The following is a 22929-nucleotide window of genomic DNA, read 5'->3' on the forward strand; positions in this document are numbered from 1 at the left end:
AAAGGAGGGAGGAGGGGAAGGAGGGGGTACACGAGAGGGGATAGAGCGAGGGAACCACCAAAGCTTAGGGCCCAACTTTTAACAATAAACCCATCTCCCGTCTGAACCTCCTCTTCTGGAGGGGAACAATACTTCCCTGGAGCAAACATCAAGTGTTCTCCCAGGAGCCATTGTTGTGACAGAATCTGCACAGGGAGCACAACATTTACATAATTCATAATGGACGCTGAATGGAGACTGGTTCTTGGGCCTCTTTGAATTTCGCAAGCGGCCTTTTGGCATGAAGATGTTCCCCTGGTCCTTCTAGTGAGGCTGACACATGTTATAATCACCATCTTCCCTCCTCCACCCAGCCCAGAGAGAGAGACAAGCCTAAATAGAAAAGCCATGGACATGTTGTTACCATTGATCCTGTCTGCTCCAATCATTCACCCTACAATGACGATATTGAGTTGGACAACGGGTGCTTTGAACTCGCAACGCAAACACTGTTGTTTTTCCAAAACGAATACCATTACAGGTGCCTGGAGGGGAATCAAAGATTCCTTTGAAACAGTTAATTACATCTCTGCGTAATAATATTATTTTATTTGACAAATAATTTTTCTTTCATGTTGTAACGAACTTCTTCTTCGTCTGATGAGGAGTAGGAAGGATCGGACCAAAATGCAGCGTTGTAAGTGTCCACGATACATTTATTATATCAGAACACGAAAAATACAAAATAAGTGAGGGAAAGAAATGAAAATCGAAACAGTTCTGTATGGTGAAAACACAGACACAAAAAACAACTGCCCACAAACACCAGGTGGGAACAGGCTACCTAAGTATGGTTCTCAATCAGAGACAACGATTGACAGCCGATTGACAACCATACCAGGCCAAACACATAGAACTATAACACACAGAACAAACATAGAATGCTCACCCCAACTCACGCCCTGACCAAACTAAAATAGAGACATAAAAAAGGAACTAAGGTCAGGACGTAACACATGTTTTGGAGGACAAATTAATTTGTCCACAGACCCTGCACAAGTATGTGCACTAATTCAGTCTAGAGACTTCTCTCTCCACGCAATATTGTCTGCGTTCCAAAGGGCACATTATTCCTTATATAGTGCACTACTTTTGGCCAAAGCCCTATTCGCCCTGGTAAAATGTAGTGCACTATGTAGGGAAAGGGGTACCATTTGGGATGCAGAACAGAGAGTGAGAGATCGTCCCACAAATCTTCCGTTCGAACGCCATTCATGCAGGATTAGGATGCTAGCGAAGCTAAACAATGTCCTCTTGTCCTCTATGATAGGTTAAAGTTTGCTTCCATTCTACCTACTGACAGGTGTGCTGAAGAGCCTGTTCAGTTCGGCCATTTTGAGGCCTGTAAAGCCTCCAACTTCCTGGGCTGATGGAGCTACCCAGTCCATGCTAAACAGGGCTGCAGCGCTGAGTGGGCCGCTAGTCTCAGTCTCAGCTGTCTGGCTAATACTAGCCGATCTTGGCCGCCAGCGAGAGGTTGCACTGTGGGGGATTTTCAGTCTCTCTTAAATAAAGCATAGTTGGAATGCCAGGCTTCAGAGTGGCTCACAAACAGGAGTTGGGGGGGGGGGGATCAGGAGAAAAAGGTTGACTGTCTTCCCTCGGTGTGACGGACAGGCAGCTCAGTGCAGAAATGAAAAGGAGGAAAAGCTAATTCTTGACTCCACGCTAAGCAGTTCATTGATATGCAAAGGACCAGGGAAAGGGATAGAGGGATCTCCAAGGGTAAACATAGTTGTTGGCTGGAAGAAGGAGATTTTGGGAATATTTTCATGAGAATTCATTCACTCTTGGACTTAGTAGTTTAAAAAACCCCACGATAGATAGCTTTAATCTGGAGCCAATATCTATCACTCACAGGAGTTTTGATTTCAGAATGTGTTTTTCTGTTATTATATACCAACATTTTCAGCAGATAGCTGTATGTAATGAGTTTACGTAGGGAATTCCAATAACATTGAGGTAGTTAATTTGCCTGTTTCTTCATAAAGTTGAAAAGAGCTGTTTATGTCAATGCAACGTGATGTTAGCTTCACGTTAGCTTCACGTTAGCTCTTAGCTCATGTTAGCTTTAGGTTAGCTTCACGTTAGCTTCATGTTAGCTCCGCGTTCGCTTTACGTGGCTTGGTGTAAGATCATCATGTTACTTTTACCTATCGAAACGTACTGTCAGATCTGTGGACAGTGAATGGCTAAGGAAAGGGCTCAGAGCTCTAATGGACCTGGGCCAGTGAGTTGTTTCAGAGAATCAACTGCCAGGCAGCTAGACAGCTTATTAGGTTGGCTAAACACACTTCACCATTCCATCATGTCATCTCAACATGCCATGCAAAATATTCTCTGTCAATGACACAAAAAGCCGCTGACCTCAAATTCCCAGCCTTCCTTAGTTCATTGAGTGAATTGACTTGTTCTGCATAGTGTTTTCTCATGCTAATGACTAATGTAATGGCTAACCTGTGTGACTGGGGCAGGGCCTGCAGAGTAGAGTGAGTGGTCGGGTGGGGAATATAAAGGAGCCCAGACCTAGACGGAAGGGAAGGTGCTGTGTGTGTGTATGGGGGAAGAGTTTCTCTTTTAAACGGTTCCTCTTTGTGTGCAGTCATGGGAAAGAGCGTTTGAAAGGTGAAGCAGCAGGGAGGCACTGGCAGGACAGGGGGAAAATAGGGGAAGTCTGGGAAGGCCAATATTCTGTCCTTTAACAGTGCCGTGTAATCCGCTAATCCGGTGTGGAGTGGTGGAGTGGCCCAACCGCCGGTGGTCCGACTCCGGGGTGCAGGGGTGAACCGTGCTGACCGCGGCCACAGGAAGTGTAGGAGGGAGAGTGGAGGGTGGGAAAGGCCTTGCCTCATTCCAGACCTGGGTTCAAATACTTTTTATTTATTTTTATTAATTTGGTAATTTTCTTGTTGGGAGGGGATGGGCGGGGCACAATACACAAATTCATATAATTTAATTGCTCGCATCCACCCGTGGGCTGCCACTCAAACAGAATATATCTTTCTTTGAAGTACACAAATACAAAGCATTGATCCCCATGATCATACCACAGAGCAGAAAGTAATAATACATGTGATATTTAAAGGATGGAAAAAGAGAAGAAGTGAGCCTCCAATCCCAACCTCCCACCCCATTCCCCCAACCCCACTCATCCAACATGTCTCCATCCAAACATGTTTTCCACCCCTTCGCACTCCCCTTACTTGTCAGTCCCCCCATCTCCACATACCAACCCTTCCCCATGGGCCTGAAAACCAAAAAAGGTTTAAAAATAGATGAAATCAATCAATCAGTCAATCAAATGTATTTATAAAGCCCTTTTTACATCAGCCGATGTCACAAGGTGCTATACAGTAACCCAGCCTAAAACCCCAAACAGCAAGCAATGCAGATGTACAGTAGAAGCACGGTGGCTAGGAAAAACTCCCTAGAAAGACCAAAACCTAGGAAAAAACCTAGAGAGGAACCAGGCTCTGAGGGGCGGCCAGTCCTTTTCTGGCTGTGCCAGGTTAAGATTATAACAGTACATGGCCAAGATGTTCAAATCAAATCAAATTTATTTATATAGCCCTTCGTACATCAGCTGATATCTCAACGTACTGTACAGAAACAAAGCCTAAAACCCGAAACAGCAAGCAATGCAGGTGTAGAAGCATGGTGGCTAGGAAAAACTCCCTAGAAAGGCCAAAACCTAGGAAGAAACCTAGAGAGGAACCAGGCTATGACGGGTGGCCAGTCCTCTTCTGGCTGTTCCTGGTGGAGATTATAACAGAACATGGCCAAGATGTTCAAATGTTCATAAATGACTAGCATGGTCAAATAATAATAATCCAGTAGTTGTCGAGGGTGCAGCAAGTCAGCACATCAGGAGTAAATGTCAGTTGGCTTTTCATAGCCGATCATTAAGAGTATCTCTACCACTCCTGCTGTCTCGAGAGTTGAAACAGCAGGTCTGGGACAGGTAGCACGTCCGGTGAACAGTTCAGGATTCCATAGCCGCAGGCAGAACAGTTGAAACTGGAGCAGCAGCACGGCCAGGTGGACTGGGGACAGTCATCATGCCAGGTAGTCCTGAGGCATGGTCCTAGGGCTCAGGACCTCAGAGAGAGAGAAAGAAAGAAAGAGAGAATTAGAGAGAGCATACTGGATAAGACAGGAGAAGTATTCCAGATATAACAAACTGACCCTGGCCCCCGACACATAAACTACTGCAGCATAAATACTGGAGGCTGAGGCAGGAGGGGTCAGGAGACACTGTGGCCCCATCCGATGATACCCCCAGACAGGGCCCAACAGGAAGGATATAACCCCACCCACTTTGCCAAAGCACAGCCCCCACACCACTAGAGGGATATCTTCAACCACCAACTTACCATCCTAAGTCAAGTCTGAGTATAGCCCACAAAGATCTCCGCCACGGCACAACCCAAGGGGGGGCGCCAACCCAGACAGGAAGGTCACATCAGTGACTCAACCCACTCAAGTAACGCACCCCTCCTAGGGACGGTATGAAAGAGAACCAGTAAGCCAGTGACTCAGCCCCTGTAATAGGGTTAGAGGCAGAGAATCCCAGTGGAAAGAGAGGAACCGGCCAGGCATAGACAGCTCACATCTCTCACATGGGTAGGCAGACCATTCCATAAAAATGGAGCTCTATAGGAGAAAGCCCTGCCTCCAGCTGTTTGCTCAGAAATTCTAGAGACAATTAGGAGGCCTGCGTCTTGTGACCGTAGCGTAGCGTACGTGTAGGTATGTACGGCAGGACCAAATCAGAGAGATTTGGAAAGTAGGTACATATACTGAATATATATGCATTACCAGTCAAAAGTTTGGACACACCTACTCATTCAAGGGTTTTTCTTTATTTTGTTTACTATTTTCTACATTGTATAATAATAGTGAGGACATCACAACTATGAAATAACACATATGGAATCATGTAATACTAGTAACCAAAAACGTGATAACCAAATCAAAATATATTTTAGATTTTAGATTCTTCTAAGTATTGATGACAGCTTTGCACACTCTTTGCATTCTCTCAACCAGCTTCACCTGGAATGCTTTTCCAACAGTCTTGAAGGAGTTCCCACATATTCTGAACACTTGTTGTCTGCTTTTCCTTCACGCTGTGGAACAACTCATCCCTAACCACCTCAATTGGGTTGAGTGTACCTTGAATTCTAAATAAATCACAGACAGTGTCACCAGTAAAGCACCCCCACACCATCACACCTCCCCCTCCATGCTTCACGGTGGGAACCACACATGCAGAGATCATCCGTTCACCTATTCTGCCTCTCACAAAGACACAGCAGTTGGAACCAAAAATCTCAAATTTGGACTCATCAGACCAAAGGACACATTTCCACCGGTCTAATGTCCATTGCTCGTGTTTCTTGGTCCAAGCAAGTCTCTTCTTATTATTGGTGTCCTTTAGTAGTGGTTTCATTGCAGCAATTCGACCATGAAAGCCTGATTCACGCAGTCCCATCTGAACAGTTGATGTTGAGATGTGTCTGTTACTTGAACTCTGTGAAGAATTTATTTGGGCTGCAATTTCTGAGGCTGATAATGAACTTATCCTCTGCAGCAGTGGTAACTATGGGTCTTCCTTTCCTGTGGCGGTCCTCATGAGTTTCATCATAGCGCTTGATGGTTTCTGCGAATGCACTTGAAGAAACTTTCTAAGTTCTTGAAATATTCCAGATTGCCTGACCTTCATGTCTTAAAGTAATGATGGACTGTCATTTCTCTTTGTTTATTTGAGCTGTTCTTGCCATAATATGGACTTGGTCTTTTACCAAATAGGGTTATATTTTGTGTACCAAACCTACCTTGAATGATAGATAAACCCTTGAATGAGTATGTGTCCAAACTTTTTACTGTACTGTATATACAGTATATCCTTTTTTTGTATGGTTGTGCTTTATAGATTGTTTATGTGTTTGTGTTGGGCTTCAGCTTAGATGATTCTTTATAGAGTCAAATGTGTTCTCCAGGCCTCAATTGTTCCTTGACTAGCGCCATTCATTCTCACTGTCAATAATTCTAATGTTATAACTGTATCCACTGGCAAATTGGGAAAGAGTGAGGTGATTGCAGTGCTGCCTGCCTGCAGTAATCGTTTCAGATTTTTTGACAGATTCAAGGAGCTATCATCATTAAGTAATATAGTAGATGCAAAGGATTGAGTATTTACATTCATGCACTTTGTAACTTTGTAACTGTGTCCCAGAAGCATTTAACTGCTGGGCATTTCTTCGTCATGTGAGGGAATGTGCCTTCCTAATTTAGGAGACACAATGACCAGTTGAGAGTTGGGAACAATTTCATCGTAAAACGTTTCCTTGGTGTTAAATACGGTCTCTAAACCAACTTTTAAGTGTATAAATTGATGGTTTGGATTTTCGCAATACTAATGTCATATTTTGGAATTATTCCGTTGGTTTGATTGCGCCAGGCAAGCTCAGTTAAGTGCAGATAATTAACGAATACTATTTGAAACCAGGATTTGTCTGCCTCACACTACTCTGGCCGCTGGACTGGTCCACCTGCTGGGGTGCCTCTTATAAAAGGCTTACAGTGTCTGTTAAAAGTTAAGCAGGCCTGTTATTTTCTGCCCTTTAAAGTTTGGACACAATAGTTGATTTTGTTTATTAGGAGGAGCCTGCCTGTTAGTTAACGTTCACAGAGTTACTGCCGTGGAACGTCCTTACACAGCAAGCCTTGGCTTTTAAATCACCATGAGTTTTAGCAGCTTTTGGCAATGAGCTCAGCTACACTTCGGTGTAGGTCTAACATATAACGTTTAGCAGACATTTTATAATGTAAGTGTAAAATATGTTGTTGTTTTTTTCTGTGAGAATCACTCGAAAGTATTGGGATCACGCCATCTTGAAAAATGGAGATGATAAGTCAAGCATTGATCAGTCCTCTAAAGCTCTCAAGTCCTACTGTCAGTAGACTATAACTGATTACGGTAATGCACTTCTTTGACAACCCTCCTACCTAAGCCCTCCTACATAAGCCCTCCTACCAAAGCCATCCTACCAAAGCCCTAGCTGATTATTTGAGGGGGGAAGTCACAAGAATGTCCAGCTGTAGGTTGACTCAATGGGCCACACTGAGATTGGTCGTGTGATTGACGTTAGTCATGGCTAACACGGGGTGTCCAGACCCAGCACCGTATTTAGCCCAGCTAGTGCTAACTATCCCAAAACTATGTTAGCCTATGAGCTCCTTGTGTTTAATCGGGCCCCCTCTGAACCCAGTTGTGACATGTTTAGTGATTTCACACTTGCTTTGTACCGTGAAGCCCCCTCTGTCTTCTCAAATGTTTTGAAGCATAAATAATACGTTGCTCCCATGATTTTCATCATGCATGACTGAACATATCTAGAGTCACAGGAAAAGGAATTTTGTCAAGTCATATCGGATGGATCCAACCATTAGAGGCCATTGACAGTTACAGTAGGTGTTACAAGAGAGGATCATGACATGATGACATTCGTGCTAAGGATCATGAATTTTTTTTTTTTGCTGAAAATATTTCCTTCTGTCACTCCATGAACAAATTGTATTTTTTCGAAAGCATTAAAGGCATCACATTTTTTTTCCAGACACATACTTCCTATATTGTATTTACTTCACCACCATGGCCTTTTTAAAATATTTTTTGGGGCCTTTACCTCCCTTATTTCACCTCATTTGCTCACATTGTATATAGACTTATTTTTCTACTGTATTATTGACTGTATGTTTGTTTTACTCCATGTGTGTTGTTGTATGTGTCGAACTGCTTTGCTTTATCTTGGCTTTATCTTGGCCAGGTCGCAATTGTAAATGAGAACTTGTTCTCAACTTGCCTACCTCGTTAAATAAAGGTGAAATAAAAATAAAATTTAAAAATGGATAAGAGAGTGGGACATTTTAACATATCAAATTAGATATTTTTTATTCTTTCAAAAGACAAGGGTGTCCCTGGTCTATGAGAAGTTACTATTTCAGTTGCGTCACCATTATATTGAGGAATCTGTTATGTGGAGCCTAGTGCATGGTAGAGCCATACATAGGATCACTCAGGCCTTTTGAGCGACATGACCTCTGTTGGCGAAAGAAATGCCTATTTGAATGCCTAACTCATTAGATAGCTGCCTATAGAGTCGGAGGGGCTTTGAATGTTTTCGTATTGAGGTGTCATCTCGATGGTGAATGATCCAACAATGTTTTTATTATGGATCCCCCCATCACCCCTTGCGCTCGCCCCACTTCCTAACAAGAGACACAGCCAGGCTGGAATGCAGTGGTTTCCATGACGCTAATGAAGTAAAAATGTGGCGATGTGGTTCTGGCAAGCCCTCTCCTTTCGCTCCCTTGGCCTCTTCATTGGAATGGGAGACTGATCCCTATAGCTTCTATTCCCAACAGAGCGTTCCCGGGAATGTCTCTCTCTGTTCTCCCATAACCTGGCTAAGCTTGGATGTGGGTTTAAAGGGGCATGTTTGGGACAAAACCCAGGGGAGGGTACCACCACCGACCAAACAACCTCGCTTCCTCCCGCCGACCCTCCCTCCTTACCCCAGCACCCCTCCTCCTCCTCTCCCTCTTTCCTCCTGTGAAAAGTGAAAAGCCTGGCGTTGTGATTTATTGTTCCAAAAAATGCTTCATGTGGCAGGCAGGCCCTCAAGCAGACAGGCCCCACTGTTTGCAAATGGCCTCTGAGACAAAAGGAAAGCTTTTCCCACTCAAACAGACTCTTCTCAGCAAACTGATGGTTTTCCTGCATTGTGAAAAAAATGCTCCTTTCCTGGCAGCTAGCATACTATTAATTTGTTTTTACTTTGACCAAATCTCATAATGGTTTTGCTCTAAAACTTTTGCACAGTAAGTAAAACAAAGCGGCTCTTCCAGTTCCCAGTACTCTGAGTGAGGGTTGTTTTCATGGTGAAACTGTCCCTCTCATCCATTGTGAAATACGTCTCCCAGGCTTGTGGCTGCAACAGACAGGGGTGTACACCCGCTATGCTGGGGAGAAGTGTGGATAGCTGGAGGTCCCTGCCAGGGCTTGGGGTCCCTGGTAGGAACAGGGTTCTGTCCCATTGTGCTCCTCTCTAGGGAGGCACAGGGTTAAACCACCAGCCTCTGTACATCATCCTGTGTCCTGCTGGGCCAGTGGTCTAAACACAATGTCCTTTTAGTAGCTCCACACAGGATGGCCTGGACGTAAAGACCAAGCAACAGCCATTATGAGGCACCCGCCATCCTGCACCTGCAGAAGGAAGAGCCTCTGTCTCATGGGGCATTCAGGCTTTTTAATCTGCACCACCTCCAGACCTTGGAGGATTCTGTTACTCTGTGTCTATGTGAATGGGCCATAATGTACTGTATGTGTTGACAGACGGTTCAGGCCATTGTGTGGGCATTGTCATTCAAAGTGTATTGTCTTTAAATAGGGGTCTAATCTAACCCCTTGCCAATAAAGACCTGGAGGTTTGGGGCGGCTGGCAACCCTGACCCACCCAATGATGTACAGTATATAAACCCCTGATTGCTGATGCTATTTATTGGCAAATGAGAGGCTTTGAAGCCACTGGTTAGCCATATTGGCACTTCCCCAGAAGAAGCAGTCCTTCAAAGGAATGTTAAATGTATTAAATGAAATGTATTTAAGTGTTGTGTTGTTGTAGTGGGGACAGTAACAGTTAAAAAAAAAATGACTTTAAGGAAAATGTTTTTTTTTTTGGGGTGGTACATTTAGCTCATATTGTATCATTTAAAAGTATGAATTAAGGTGTGTGTGATATAATAAACGTGGCAAATTCAAAGACGTAGACATTGTTGAATGCATTTATATAGCTTCCAAAATCTTTTTTTTACAATGGTAGTTCAGTCAGTCATGAATCATTGGACACATCTGATCATTGTGTGCTGGCTGGGTTTTCAGTCTTTTCCAATCTAATGGGTGAGGACCCAATCACACACTAGCGTGGGAAAGACGGTACTGCAGGTCTGTGAAGCAAAATAACACAGACAGAAAGAGAGAGAAATAGAGAGGAGCGGGAGACAAAAAAGTGATAGAGTGGGAGAGAGAGAGAGAGAGACAGACAGACAGACAGACAGGGAGCCTGTGGTGAGCAGCTGCACTCTGCTGAATGTGCTCCTTCGAGGGGAACACCCCAACAGAGTAGGAGGTTGGGATTTTATGAATCACTCAGCTACATCCTTTTTGCATTACATTCTTGTTTCATTATGATCTTGTCCCAACATACCCATCAGACCAAATAGTCTTTATTTAACCTGTAGACACACAGAACAACATCTTAATCTCCATAGACAGAGATAAAGTAGGCCTGTTTAGGAAGTACCCCCACCTTACATCCACTCCCTAATGCAGTTACAGCCTGCTGGATAATGGGGCTCAGTGTTGTGCATTATGGGGGCCAGAGGCACACTGCGAGGCTCTTCCTCGCAGGAGCCAGGCTCAAACATTTATTTTATTTAATCTTTATTTAACAAGGCAAGTCAGTTAAGAACAAATTCGTATTTACAATGACGGTTAACCCCAGCCAAACCCTAATCCGGAAGACACTGGGCCAATTGTGCGCCGTCCTATGGGATTCCCAATCACGGCTGGGTTGTGATACAGCCTGGAAACGAACTAGGGTCTGTAGTGACAGCTCTAGTACTGAGATGCAGTGTCTTAGGCCTCTGTGCCCCTCGGGAGCCCAAAACATGGCAGAAGCCAGGCTGATACATGGCAGAAGCCAGGCTGGAACATGGCAGGAGCCAGGCAAAAAAATGTCAGGAGCCAGGCTGAAACATGGCAGAAGCCAGGCTGATACATGGCAAGAACCAGGCTGAAGCATGGCAGAAGCCAGGCTGAAATATGGCAGGGCTGAAACAGCAGAAGCCAGGCTGAAACATGGCAGGGCTGAAACATAGCAGGAGCCAGGCTGAAACATGGCAGAAACAAAATTAAGAGAAAGCACCAGGTTCTCCAGACACAGGAAGTAGCTGTAGTTTGACATCCAAAGAAGATGGATGGAGGCGGTTGCCATGAAACTAGGTATGGTTACCATGGAGCTGGGGAAGACTCCAGACATCCTGTAGAGAGACTGTTGGCAGAGCAGAGATGCTGCCGGGAGTTTTACAATATACAATCAGTTGGTTTTGGTTAGAATCTGTTAAATCTGTTACTGTTGAGCCAATGAAGGGTTCTGTTCTCTCTCGTATTCGGTCTGATGTTTATTGACATCATCCAATAAAGAACATTGATCTAGGGTTGGTTCACTTGTTGTTTTGACTTAATAATGAGGTCACTTGTTGGGCTAGTGGATGTTGTTGACTTGTGACTGGTAGTCCTTATAAAGTTGTCACTTCATGCTGTTAGATGTAGCTAGTGGTTGTTACAGTAACTTGTTCCCTGTGGTTCTATTATGAAGCAGTCGCTTGTTGACATTTACTGTTGGTCCATATGAAGCAGTCCGACAGTCACCTACTGGTCAGCTGGCTGTATTTCCTGGTTGGAGGACAGCTGGCATTGTCATGGCGATGGCAGCCACATCCACCCAGAAACATTAGTTCCACCGCCGGCCCTTTTTGTCCCGCTCCAAAAAAAGAGGGGGAATGAATAAAAGAAAAAAGGGGAGACGGCTAAAGTCTCCCTGATCCCCTTTTCCATGCGCGGGGTAATCCAGGGGCGACCGTCAGCACAAATGTGGCTTTGACAGGCCTGCGAGTGTGTGTGTGTGTTTTGACTCTGACCCTCTCTGTGGCTCTCAGTTTCACTGGGCTCTGGGAAAAACAGTCCTCGGTGGATACTGCGAGGCTGTGTCAGTGGTGGCACTGCCACACTCACTCGCCTGCGGTGGTGGATCATAGATTCAAGGGAGTCGTAAAAGCATCTGGAGACTGTTAGATTAGTCCTTTCTGTCCTCCCATTCAGCTGCTTTCTGATGAGCTCACCCTCTAACTATGTGGTGTATACATTAACAGGCTGGTTGAATACCAAAGTGCTCCTGATGTTACCATCTGTAGAGCCAGGCAGCACTGTAGTTACTGAAGTATTAGTAATGGTCTGTTTTATTATGGATGTGTCAACACTACAGATAAATACTACACTAACTACAGGAAGACCACTACAGGTCATGTTTAGTTATGCATTAGTTATCAGGTAGTCACATTTACTGTCACACCTGAGTCTGCTAATGCCTCTTTCTCTCCATGGTTAACACCTAGTGTTAGACCCACATGTCTGACTAATGTGAATTAACACCGAGGTGGAATTGCTTGACTGGTGTCTCCTCTTTATATTGAAATGTGTAACTCAGAAGTCCTTATCATACGTTGTAAACACTTAACTGTACACTGAGTGTACAAAACATTAAGAACACCTGCTTTCTCCATGATAGACTGACCAGGTGAATCCAGGTGAAAGCTATGATCCCTTATTGATTTAACCTGTTAAATCCACTTTAATCAGTGTATTTTTAAGCCTTGAGACAATTGATACATGGATTGTGTATGTGTGCCATTCACAGGGTGAATGGGCAAGACCAAAGATTGAAGTGCCTTTGAACAGGATATTGTAGTAGGTGCCAGGCACACCAATTTGTGTCAAGAAAGGCAATGCTGCTGGGTTTCTCATGCCGAACAGATGCCCACACGCATCAAGAATGGTCCAACACCCAAAGGACATCCAGCCAACTTGACACAACTGTGGGAAGCATCGGAGTCAACATGGGCCAGCGTCCCTGTGGAACGCTTTCAACACCTTGTAGAGTCCATGCCCGACGAATTGAGGCTGTTCTGAGTGGGACTCACTTACATGTTGAAGAGATGGTTCTCTTTACAGTTGTGTCTTTGTGTCTTTTCCCTCCAGATAAAATGTGCCTTATACAGTATATGAATATGAACAAACACTGTAGCCATTGTGTTACTGAGATGGTTCTCTAACAGTCTTGTCTTTGTGTCTGTTTGTCCTCCAGAGCACCAGGACTGTCTTCACCAGGTAGTCCATGAGCGTCTGGGGGAGCTGCTGCGCGTGTTGAAGGCCGTCATCAGCAAACACCAGACCCTCAACTCTGTGGACATCCTCAGTGCTGCAGGCACCGTCATCGCACAGGTCAAAGGTGAGCAGCACTCCCTAGAGCATAGAGACATGTCTCAAACACACCCCGACTCTCTGTCTCTCTGTCTCCTTCTCTCCCTGCCACCCTGTCTCCCTGATTCCTTGTCTTCCTGTCTCCCTGCCTCCCTGTCTCGCTGACTTCTTGTCTTCCTGTCTCCCTGCCTCCTTGTCTTCCTGTCTCCCTGCCTCCTTGTCTTCCTGCCTCCCTGACTCCTTGCCTCCCTGTCTCCCTGCCTCCTTGTCTTCCTGCCTCCTTGTCTTCCTGTCTTCCTGCCTCCCTGACTCCTTGTCTTCCTGTCTCCCTGCCTCCTTGTCTTCCTGCCTCCCTGACTCCTTGTCTTCCTGTCTCCCTGCCTCCTTGTCTTCCTGTCTCCCTGCCTCCTTGTCTTCCTGCCTCCCTGACTCCTTGCCTCCCTGTCTCCCTGCCTCCTTGTCTTCCTGCCTCCTTGTCTTCCTGCCTCCCTGTCTCCCTGCCTCCTTGTCTTCCTGCCTCCTTGTCTTCCTGCCTCCCTGACTCCTCGCCTCCCTGTCTCCCTGCCTCCTTGTCTTCCTGTCTCCCTGCCTCCTTGTCTTCCTGCCTCCTTGTCTTCCTGCCTCCCTGACTCCTTGCCTCCCTGTCTCCCTGCCTCCTTGTCTTCCTGCCTCCCTGACTCCTTGCCTCCCTGTCTCCCGCCCTAATGGCTCACAGTCCTTGCCTCCCTGTCTCGCTGACTTCTTGTCTTCCTGTCTCCCTGCCTCCTTGTCTTCCTGTCTCCCTGCCTCCTTGTCTTCCTGTCTCCCTGCCTCCTTGTCTTCCTGTCTCCCTGCCTCCTTGTCTTCCTGCCTCCCTGACTCCTTGCCTCCCTGTCTCCCGCCCTAATGGCTCACAGTCCTTGCCTCCCTGTCTCGCTGACTTCTTGTCTTCCTGTCTCCCTGCCTCCTTGTCTTCCTGTCTCCCTGCCTCCTTGTCTTCCTGTCTCCCTGCCTCCTTGTCTTCCTGTCTCCCTGCCTCCTTGTCTTCCTGTCTCCCTGCCTCCTTGTCTTCCTGTCTCCCTGCCTCCTTGTCTTCCTGCCTCCCTGACTCCTTGCCTCCCTGTCTCCCGCCCTAATGGCTCACAGTCCTTGCCTCCCTACTGTACCTCCCCCGTACTGTACCTCCTCCAGGCCTCATTTGGCTGGATTAGGTCTGGAAGAAGGTTTGTGCTTAAGCATTACAGGGCCAGCATGTTTGTCTGTTTAGCAAAACTAGAAGATGTATTTGCAGCAAACCTTTGAAGATGAATTCATTCTAAATATCAGAACTTCGCTCAAATAACACACACAGTATGTATTCAAACCCCTGACTGAAAAATACAGACCATGTATTATTTGAATGTTTAAATTTGAATTCCTATTGAATCCAGTGGTAGGAGGGAGAGGAGTGTGTTTGACTCAAAGACTGAAGTCTTTGTGCTTTGTGTTGCTGTCCTGAGGGAATAGGGCTCAGGAATCCCATTTATCTCCTCTCCTCGAGATTATGATCAGCCATGGAGGGCAATTCTTCACTTGGCCCGCGCACAAGAATCTCTGAGTGGAGTATACCTCTGCTCAATTGGAATTGCATAGCAGCCTGGCCCTGGTTTGACAGCATACTTTTGGCAATGCTCTATGTTAACGAAGTACGGTGACACACTGACCTGGAACAAAAGCTGGGGAGGTGTTTGTGTGTGTGGTAGTGATGTAAATACCTATCCTTCCTTCCTCTCTAAATGCATTCTACCAAATGAATAAAAAGTGATTGAACCAAAGTCGATTCCAAGTATTGGCTTACACTACGGTATGCAGCCTGGGTGCATTTCAAGCAGAACTGAAGGAAGCTATTGTATGGCGGCTTGGACAGAGACAGAGACAGAGTGAGCGTTAGTGCTGGCTGCTGTCGATCTGCATGCTCTACTGTGACAGTTGGAAAGACTTCACATAGAGTCTGCTGTGGCTAGCTAGCCAATAGTCATGTGATGCTACTAATGGCTAATCTGGTTTCAAGGCTGTGGGGCTTTCTCTTGGGAGCAGTTTAATATTAACAGTGCTTTGTGTATATAGGAACAGAACAGCAGTATCACTGCTGAATCAAAATGCCATGTGCTTAAGGTACAAGCCCCAGTACACTCCCAATAAACTAACCTGTTGTTCCTTCATTCTTAATTCCATACCTCACCCTAATAACATGTCTCACCACTAGAGGGCCAGAATATGTGTCCTCTGTACTAGACCCTCACACAATAAGGCTCAACAGGCTATACACATACTCATTGGCATCCTTCCTTCTTTGTCAACATCAGTCACTTCACACACACTCACACACACACACCTGGCCTGGTCCCCAGGTAATATGAGACTGAAGTAATCAGGTAGATTCAAATAAGAGAAAGTGGAATATTCAGGCAAATAAGAGAAAGTGGAATACCCTGTGCCTAGGGGGAGATAACAGGGGTCTGTATCTCTCTGTCTGTCTGTCTGTCTGTGTGTGTGTGTGTGTGTGTGTGTGTGTGTGTGTGTGTGTGTGTGTGTGTGTGTGTGTGTGTGTGTGTGTGTGTGTGTGGGTGCATAGGTGGGTGCATAGGTGGGTGTGTGCGTGTTTGTGTGTATGTCTCTGCCCACCCATACTGGCTCAGTGGATCAGGAACAGGCCCCATTCGCTCATACCTGGCCTAATTCATGCTCTCATAGTGGGGCTATGACTTTCACAACACTGGTCTCTGTCCAGGGAGAGGAGACACACACCAGGAGGAAAGAGAGAGGGAGAGAAAAGGGTATCTATCTATCTCAAGATAAGCAAGATATCCTACACATAGTCTTACAAAGATCTTTATACAATTAGCAAATTAAAATACTTTTTCTGTAGGTGGTGTATCACCCAATTAGCTAAGCCAAGGTATCTGAGAAGGACACCAAAATGATATGTGATGAACACCATGACACCTGTCATTTCCTGAATGAAGAGATGTGGTTGTTTCCCCACCCTACATTGGTACAGTGTATGGTTGCAAAGTTCCTGTAACTTTCCCAAAATGTAGGATCCCAGAATCAAGAATCCCAGAATGCCTCGCCTGGTTCACCAACTACTTCTCAGACAGTGTTCAGTGTGTCAAATTGGAAGGCCTGTTGTCCGGACCTCTGGCAGTTTCTATGGGGGTGCCACAGGGTTCAATTCTCAGGCCGACTCTTTTCTCTGTATACATCAATGATGTCACCTTTGCTGCTGGTGATTCTCTGATCCACCTCTATGCAGACGACACCATTCTGTATACCTCTGGCCCTTCTTTAGACACTGTGTTAACTAACCTCCAGATGAGCTTCAATGCCATACAACTCTCCTTCCGTGCCCCCCAACTGCTCTTAAATGCAAGTGAAACTAAATGCATGCTCTTCAACCGATCGCTACTAGCACCTGCCCGCCCGTCCAGCATCACTACTCTGGACGGTTCTGACTTAGCATATGTGGACATCTACAAATACCTAGGTGTCTGGTTAGACTTTAAACTCTCCTTCCAGACTCACATTAAGCATCTCCAATCCTAAATTAAATCTAGAAACGGCTTCCTATTTCGCAACAAAGCCTCATTCACTCATGCTGCGAAACATACCCTCGCAAAACGGACTATCCTACCAATCCTTGACTTCGGCGATGTCATTTACAAAATAGCCTCCAACACTCTACTCAGCACTCACAGTGCCATCCGTTTTGTCACCAAAGCCTCATATACTACCCACCACTGCGACCTGTATACTCTCGTTGGCTGGCCCTCGCTTCATATTCGTCACCAAACCCACTGGCTCCAGGTCATCTATAAGTCTTTGCTAGGTAAAGCCCCGCCTTATCTCAGCTCACTGGACACCATAGCAGCACCCACCTGTAGCACACGCTCCAGCAGGTATATTTATTTCACTGGTCACGCCCAAAGCCAATTCCTCCTTTGGCCTCCTTTCCTTCCAGTTCTCTGCTGCCAATGACTGGAACAAATTGCAAAAATCACAGAAGCTGGAGAATCATATCTCCCTCACTAACTTTAAGTACCAGCTGTCAGAGCAGCTCACAGATCACTGCACCTGTACATAGCCCATCTGTAAATAGCCCATCCAACTACCTCATCCCCATACTGTTATTATTATTTTTTGCTCCTTTGCACTCTAGTATCTCTACTTGCACATTCATCTTCTGCACATCTATCACTCCAGTGTTTAATTGCTAAATTGTAATTATTTCGCCACTGTGGCCTATTTATTTCCTTACCTCCCTTATCTTACCTCATTTGCACACACTGTTTATAGACCTTTTTTCCTATTGTATTTTTGACTGTATGTTTGTTTATTCCATGTGTAACTCTGTGTTGTTGTTTGTGTCGCACTGCTTTGCTTTATCTTGGCCAGGTCGCAGTTGTAAATAGCCTACCTGGTAAATAGCCTACCTGTAAATAGCCTACCTGGTTAAATAAAGGTGACATTTTTTTTGAAAAAAAGAGGGTACAAACAGGAAAACCGGAACCCTCCAACCAGGATGTCTGGAAAACTGGGTCATTTGGGGATGTTGCTTGATTTTTGTCAACCATTACTCACTCACATTATGCATGTGGGTCATTGAGGCATCAACATCCATGATGGCCCCTATGGCCCGATGGCCCCCAATGACCTAAAAGCACCGTGGCCTGATGGCACCATGGCCCCCAATGGCCTTCCTCCTATGTCCTGTCTAAGTCATGTATGTTTGCTTCCATCAATATCTGTTTTGTCAGCAGGCTTCCCCCTGCAGTAGGCTCAGAGGTGGAATTTATTAGTGTTCGTTCAGGAGTCAGTCATGTGCTTTCCCAGTGAAAACAATGCCGTTTTTGCCTGATGATGTAACATCCACGTTTGGACTGTGGTTGGCCGGAGCGAGTGCTGGCATTGTGTTCTAGTGAGCTTCAGGATGTCCTGTGTTGCGGGGAGGGGAGGAGGGGGTAGGAGAGGACGTAAAGGCCAGAGAGACGCAGCGATAGCGTTCTAGGCAGAGGTAGCTAGCTAGCTGCGTTCACAGACAGACTCTCCCGGGACCCAAACTAACTTGCACCACTAACTCTGCTGTCTCGTCTGAAAGGGTTCTACCTCTCATAAGAGCTTCTGGAACTTATGGAATTGGCTTGAACCCTGTACTGGAGACATTCCCTGGAAAGAAATGCCTTATTAGGTGACACAAATGGAGATAAAGGAAGAGACTTGTGTGGCCATTTCCCCTGTGGCAGTTGGAGAAAGCTTTAGTGCATTAAAAGGGCTGTAGATCAGCTTGACCACTAGAGGCAGATCCCCCTTTGGAACCACTGAACCACGAAGGACCTACTGAGTAAGGAGTGGCTCTACGGTCAAGGAGTGGTTGTACCATACAGCCAGGAAGACCAAGAGAGAAGAGAGAGAAGTCCTTGAGAGCAGCTTGGGTAGAAGGAGTTTGGTGCTACAACAACCGCCCGACTGCGGACCACATCATACACACAGACTGAATGCTAAAAAGGGTTCAGCCTCTGGAGGGCAAGCCTGGTCGTGGGTAAGTGGTGGCTGGCATGTGTGTGTGTGTTTTACGGTAAAGTTCCTCTTGTTCTATAGAGACAGGAAGCCTGCACTGTAAGAGAGCTGCTGGTCTCTCTCTCTCTCTCTCTCTCTCTCTCTCTCTCTCTCTCTTTGAGTCTCCTAGTTCCTTTGTCGCTTGCTTACCTATTTCCTGTATGACGAAGAGGATTCTAGAATGGAAACTGTTTGTGGTTCTTGTGCTGCTAAGTGTTGTTTGAACTGTTTGGAACTAAGTCTCCATGGGGCTCAACTAACTAGAGAATCTTCAACCTGGACAACCGATCATTTAATTAGAGCATTCTAATATATCTCATGTAAAAGAAGACAAACTCAGAGAACTTTCTGGTAAGAAGAAGAAAAAGTGCTTTCTGCAATCCTTTTTCCTTGAACCATTCTCTTGATCTCCTGCTCCCCTCCTGATCTCCAGACATCTCTATTGTTAGGCAGAGAGAACATCGACACTAGGGGAATGGCCTCAGGGAATGGCGTCACTGGTCGTGCGGCCCAAATGGAACCCTATTCTCCTATAGTGCACTACTTTTTTACCAAGGTCCACAGGGATCTACCATACCGCTCTGGTCCAAGGTAGTGCAATATATAGTGAATAGGGTGCCATTTCAGATGTGGCTTGGGCTGCTGGTGCTGCCTGTTGAGCTCCTATTCTGGTTTATTTTCTCTCCTCCCGAGTGAGACAGGAAGTTTATTGTGGAGACTGATTATAGACCTATTTACATTGGTGTTTTTCCCTTCTCTTTTTCAGTCATCACTTTGTTTAGACTTAAGGCAGGAAACAGTGTGTCTTTTCAGATTACAATTCAAATCAGTACTGTTTCAGTCAAAACTCTGCTTTTTCTTTCAAATCTCTACTGTTTCAGTCAAATCTCTACGGTTTCAGTCAAATCTCAAGTCTCTGCTGTTTCAGTCAAATCTCAAATCTCTGCTGTTTCAGTCAAATCTCTGCTGTATCAGTCAAATATCTACTGTTTCAGTCAAATCCCTACTGTTTCAGTCAAATCTCTGCTGTTTCAGTCAAATCTCTACTGTTTCAGTCAAATTTCTACTTTTTCAGTCAAATCTGTACTATTTCAGTCAAATCTCTACTGTTTTAGTGAAATTTCTTCTTTTTCAGTCAAATCTCTACTGTTTTAGTCCTTTCAGGCCTAACTATTCTGATTAAGTGTTTTGGGGATATATGGTGATAGAGACGGACTATTTCACAACACTCATCACTACCTCATGTTATGTAGGCTCTCAACCTGTATAGCAACATATTCGGATAATGATTAGTCTCATGTTCATGTAGGTTATATGTTTTGACATTACAGTGCATCTTGTCTTCAGTTCTGAATAGGTATAGGTTGTCCCAGTTATTTGTTTTCACAGTTTAGCCTAACTTGCTTCATCCATTTTGACAGGTGTTAACTTCAAGGAGGTGAACGAGGAGAACAAGCAGAAGCTTTTCGGAGAGATATACACTTCCATCGACACATTGGCATTCACCTTTGGCAATGTGTAAGTACAACGTTGTAATAGCGATTGCAATAACTAGCTCTGTTTTTCTGACTCTTTATGGTAACACAAACAAACTATATTTAAATAGGTACAGGGTATCCTTGTCTTACATCTCTAGATAATGTAATTTTCTCAACCTTCAGTCTGTGTTTCCTTGCATAATGGCTGCTTGTGTTGTTGACTCTTAAAGTGTTGCCAACACTTCAGGGGAAGTTGCCCACACAACCACCGATCTAGGATGAGATTTGCCCTACCCCAATCCATACACTTACCATTGTTCTAAACACAACTCATCTGACCCCAGACCAGTGCCTAGGGGTTATTTCCATGCCTTTCATTGTTGTTGTGTGTTCCTCTTTCAGAGTGTCTGACTTCCTTATGGGAGATGTAGAGAATGGATCAGCGTTGGGGCTGCCCCTGACTCGGAGAAGCAGGGTAAGACAAACACACAAAGATACATACACAACTGTCCGTCTGGACATTATGTATGTATTTACAGTAAACGCAGGTGATTGACTGTCTAAAGATAACCAGGATGGAGAGGTCAAAGGGTGTGGTGCTCTCAGGAAACAACAACATAACACTGTATGATGGGGCTGAGAGATTGTTTCCTGTTTGAAGTGGAGGGTACTCCTGAAATACCTTCTAGTGATTAATCACAGCATGACAGGGTGTTGATGTAGTTTGTAGCTTTTAACGATAACACAAAGGGAAATTAAAATGCTCACTAGCCATGGTCATTCTGTAATGTCATGTACCATCCGGTTCCTTACTCATCACTGTGGAACCGTTCTGTCTATCTGTCTCATTCCCAGTCGTTTGAGAACCTTTCCGTGGAATCTGCAGTATCCGGTCCAGAGAAAGATGATCCGTCAGGTAACATGCACAACAACCACCATGACAACCTTACTACTCCATCCACTTAACAACTGATAGCACTTCTCAATTTACGATGTACTCTATGACAGCTTGGCTTGGATCTCCCTTATAAAAACATTACATATCGACATAAACCAGCCCTGTCTTTGTGGATTTTTGAATGAAAAAAAATAACAATAAATTACATTTCTATAGCGCTTTTCATAGAATCTCAAAGCACTTCAAGAGCAAGAAAACAAACAAGCAATATACCATGACAGGTCAACCAATAGAGGCCAAGTCTTTGAAAGCTGCATCCTGGATGGAAAGGGTCAGTTTATGGCTTGAGCGAAGGGAGCTGGTCAGAGGATGGTAGATGATGGGGATGGATTCTGCTGATGATCTAGTAGAGGACAAGTCTGGGAACCAGCCTTATAGTCTTATAGCTACAGAACTTCTCCTCTTCCTCTCTGTGTAGAACCCACTTGGGGGATTCCTCAGCAGCTGTGGACTCCAGAAAGTTCACCACGCAAAGTTCAGAATAGTAGCCAGTCGTCCTCATTACGAGCCCTCTTTCTCAGCACGGCTGTATTCCTCTGTCTCCCGTTCCTCTCACGCTTCAGGCGATTCCTCAAATGATGTTCTCAAAACAGCTGGAATTGGTAGCCAGGTGAAACAAAAAAAGACGGTACTGTGCTCAGATGCATTTTTTAAAACGAATCTAATTAGCCAAGTCAAAAATTGTTAACCAGTCAGTCAATCTGCAAATCCGTGGCTCAAAAATGTCAGATATAAGCAATAAAAACTACATGTCATCAAAAACAACAATTGAAAGCCCCTAAAAATAACTAAAGATGATTAGGTGTCAATGTGTTGATAGGCTATATGTCACTTGGGGTGACAGTACACCCAAAGAACTGTGGGGAGCATTGGAGTCAACATGGGTTGTGGAACACTTTCGACACCTTGTAGAGTCAATGCCCATACGAATTGAGTCTGTTCTGAGGGCAAAAGTGGGTGCAACTCAACGTCTGTGCCCAGTGGGATGGCTCTAGAAGAGTTCGTTGAGCGAAAGTGCCTTCTCCACTCTCATCTTAATACAGCTCCATCTGTCAATCTGTGTTACGTCATTCGGTGTACTCAACAAACTACATTCCCTCTGTTACAAAGCTGGGTGGCTAGAAACACGGAACCACCGTGAATAGCTCATCGTAATATACCTACTACTCTACATACCATTTTATCTTCCTAATTATATTGTCTATACACACCACATATTTATATTCTTATATATTTTATATTTTTCCACATTTTGTTTTGTTACAGCATTATTCAAAAATTGATTACATTTTTCCCCTCATCAATCTACACACGATACCCCATAATGACAAAGCAAAAACAAGTTTTTAGACATTTTTGCAAATGTAATACTGAAATATCACATGTACATAAGTATTCAGCCCCTTTACTCAGTACTTTGTTGAAGCACCTTTGGTAGTGAATACTGCCTTGAGTCTTCTTGGGTATGACGCTACAAGCTTGGCACACCTATATCTGTAGAGTTTCTCCCATTCTTCTCTGCAGATACTCTCAAGCCCTGTCGTAGTTTGATGGGGAGCGCTGCTGCACAGCTATTTTCAGGTCTCTCCAGAGATGTTCAATCGTGTTCAATTCCGGGCTCTGGCTGGGCCACTCAAGGACTTTCAGAGACTTGTCCCGAAGCCAGTCCTGCGTTGTCTTGGCTGTGTGCTTAGGGTCGTTGTCCTGTTGGAAGGTAAACATTCACCCCAGTCTGAGCTACTGAGCACTCTAGAGCGGGTTTTCATCAAGGATCT

At 45.0% G+C, this 22929-nt stretch overlaps 1 protein-coding gene across 4 annotated transcripts in view; it reads left to right on the forward strand.

Moving 5' to 3' along the window:
- The window catches only part of arhgap29a (Rho GTPase activating protein 29a), a 69472-nt gene that overhangs the window by 18913 nt on the left and 27630 nt on the right, over positions 1-22929 (forward strand). For 2 of the 4 annotated variants that reach the window (XM_020509076.2, XM_031796438.1), the window contains exons 3-6: positions 13029-13172; positions 20140-20236; positions 20599-20671; positions 21052-21112. In XM_020509076.2, the coding sequence (XP_020364665.2) occupies positions 13029-13172; positions 20140-20236; positions 20599-20671; positions 21052-21112 (375 nt within the window). Of the gene's footprint in view, positions 1-13028; positions 13173-18150; positions 18702-18875; positions 19070-20139; positions 20237-20598; positions 20672-21051; positions 21113-22929 lie in introns of those variants that run through there. The other 2 variants (XM_031796439.1, XM_031796440.1) reach the window with 2 other exon arrangements.

This window comes from Oncorhynchus kisutch, linkage group LG18 (assembly GCF_002021735.2).
Source record: "Oncorhynchus kisutch isolate 150728-3 linkage group LG18, Okis_V2, whole genome shotgun sequence".
Classification (NCBI taxonomy): domain Eukaryota; kingdom Metazoa; phylum Chordata; class Actinopteri; order Salmoniformes; family Salmonidae; genus Oncorhynchus; species Oncorhynchus kisutch.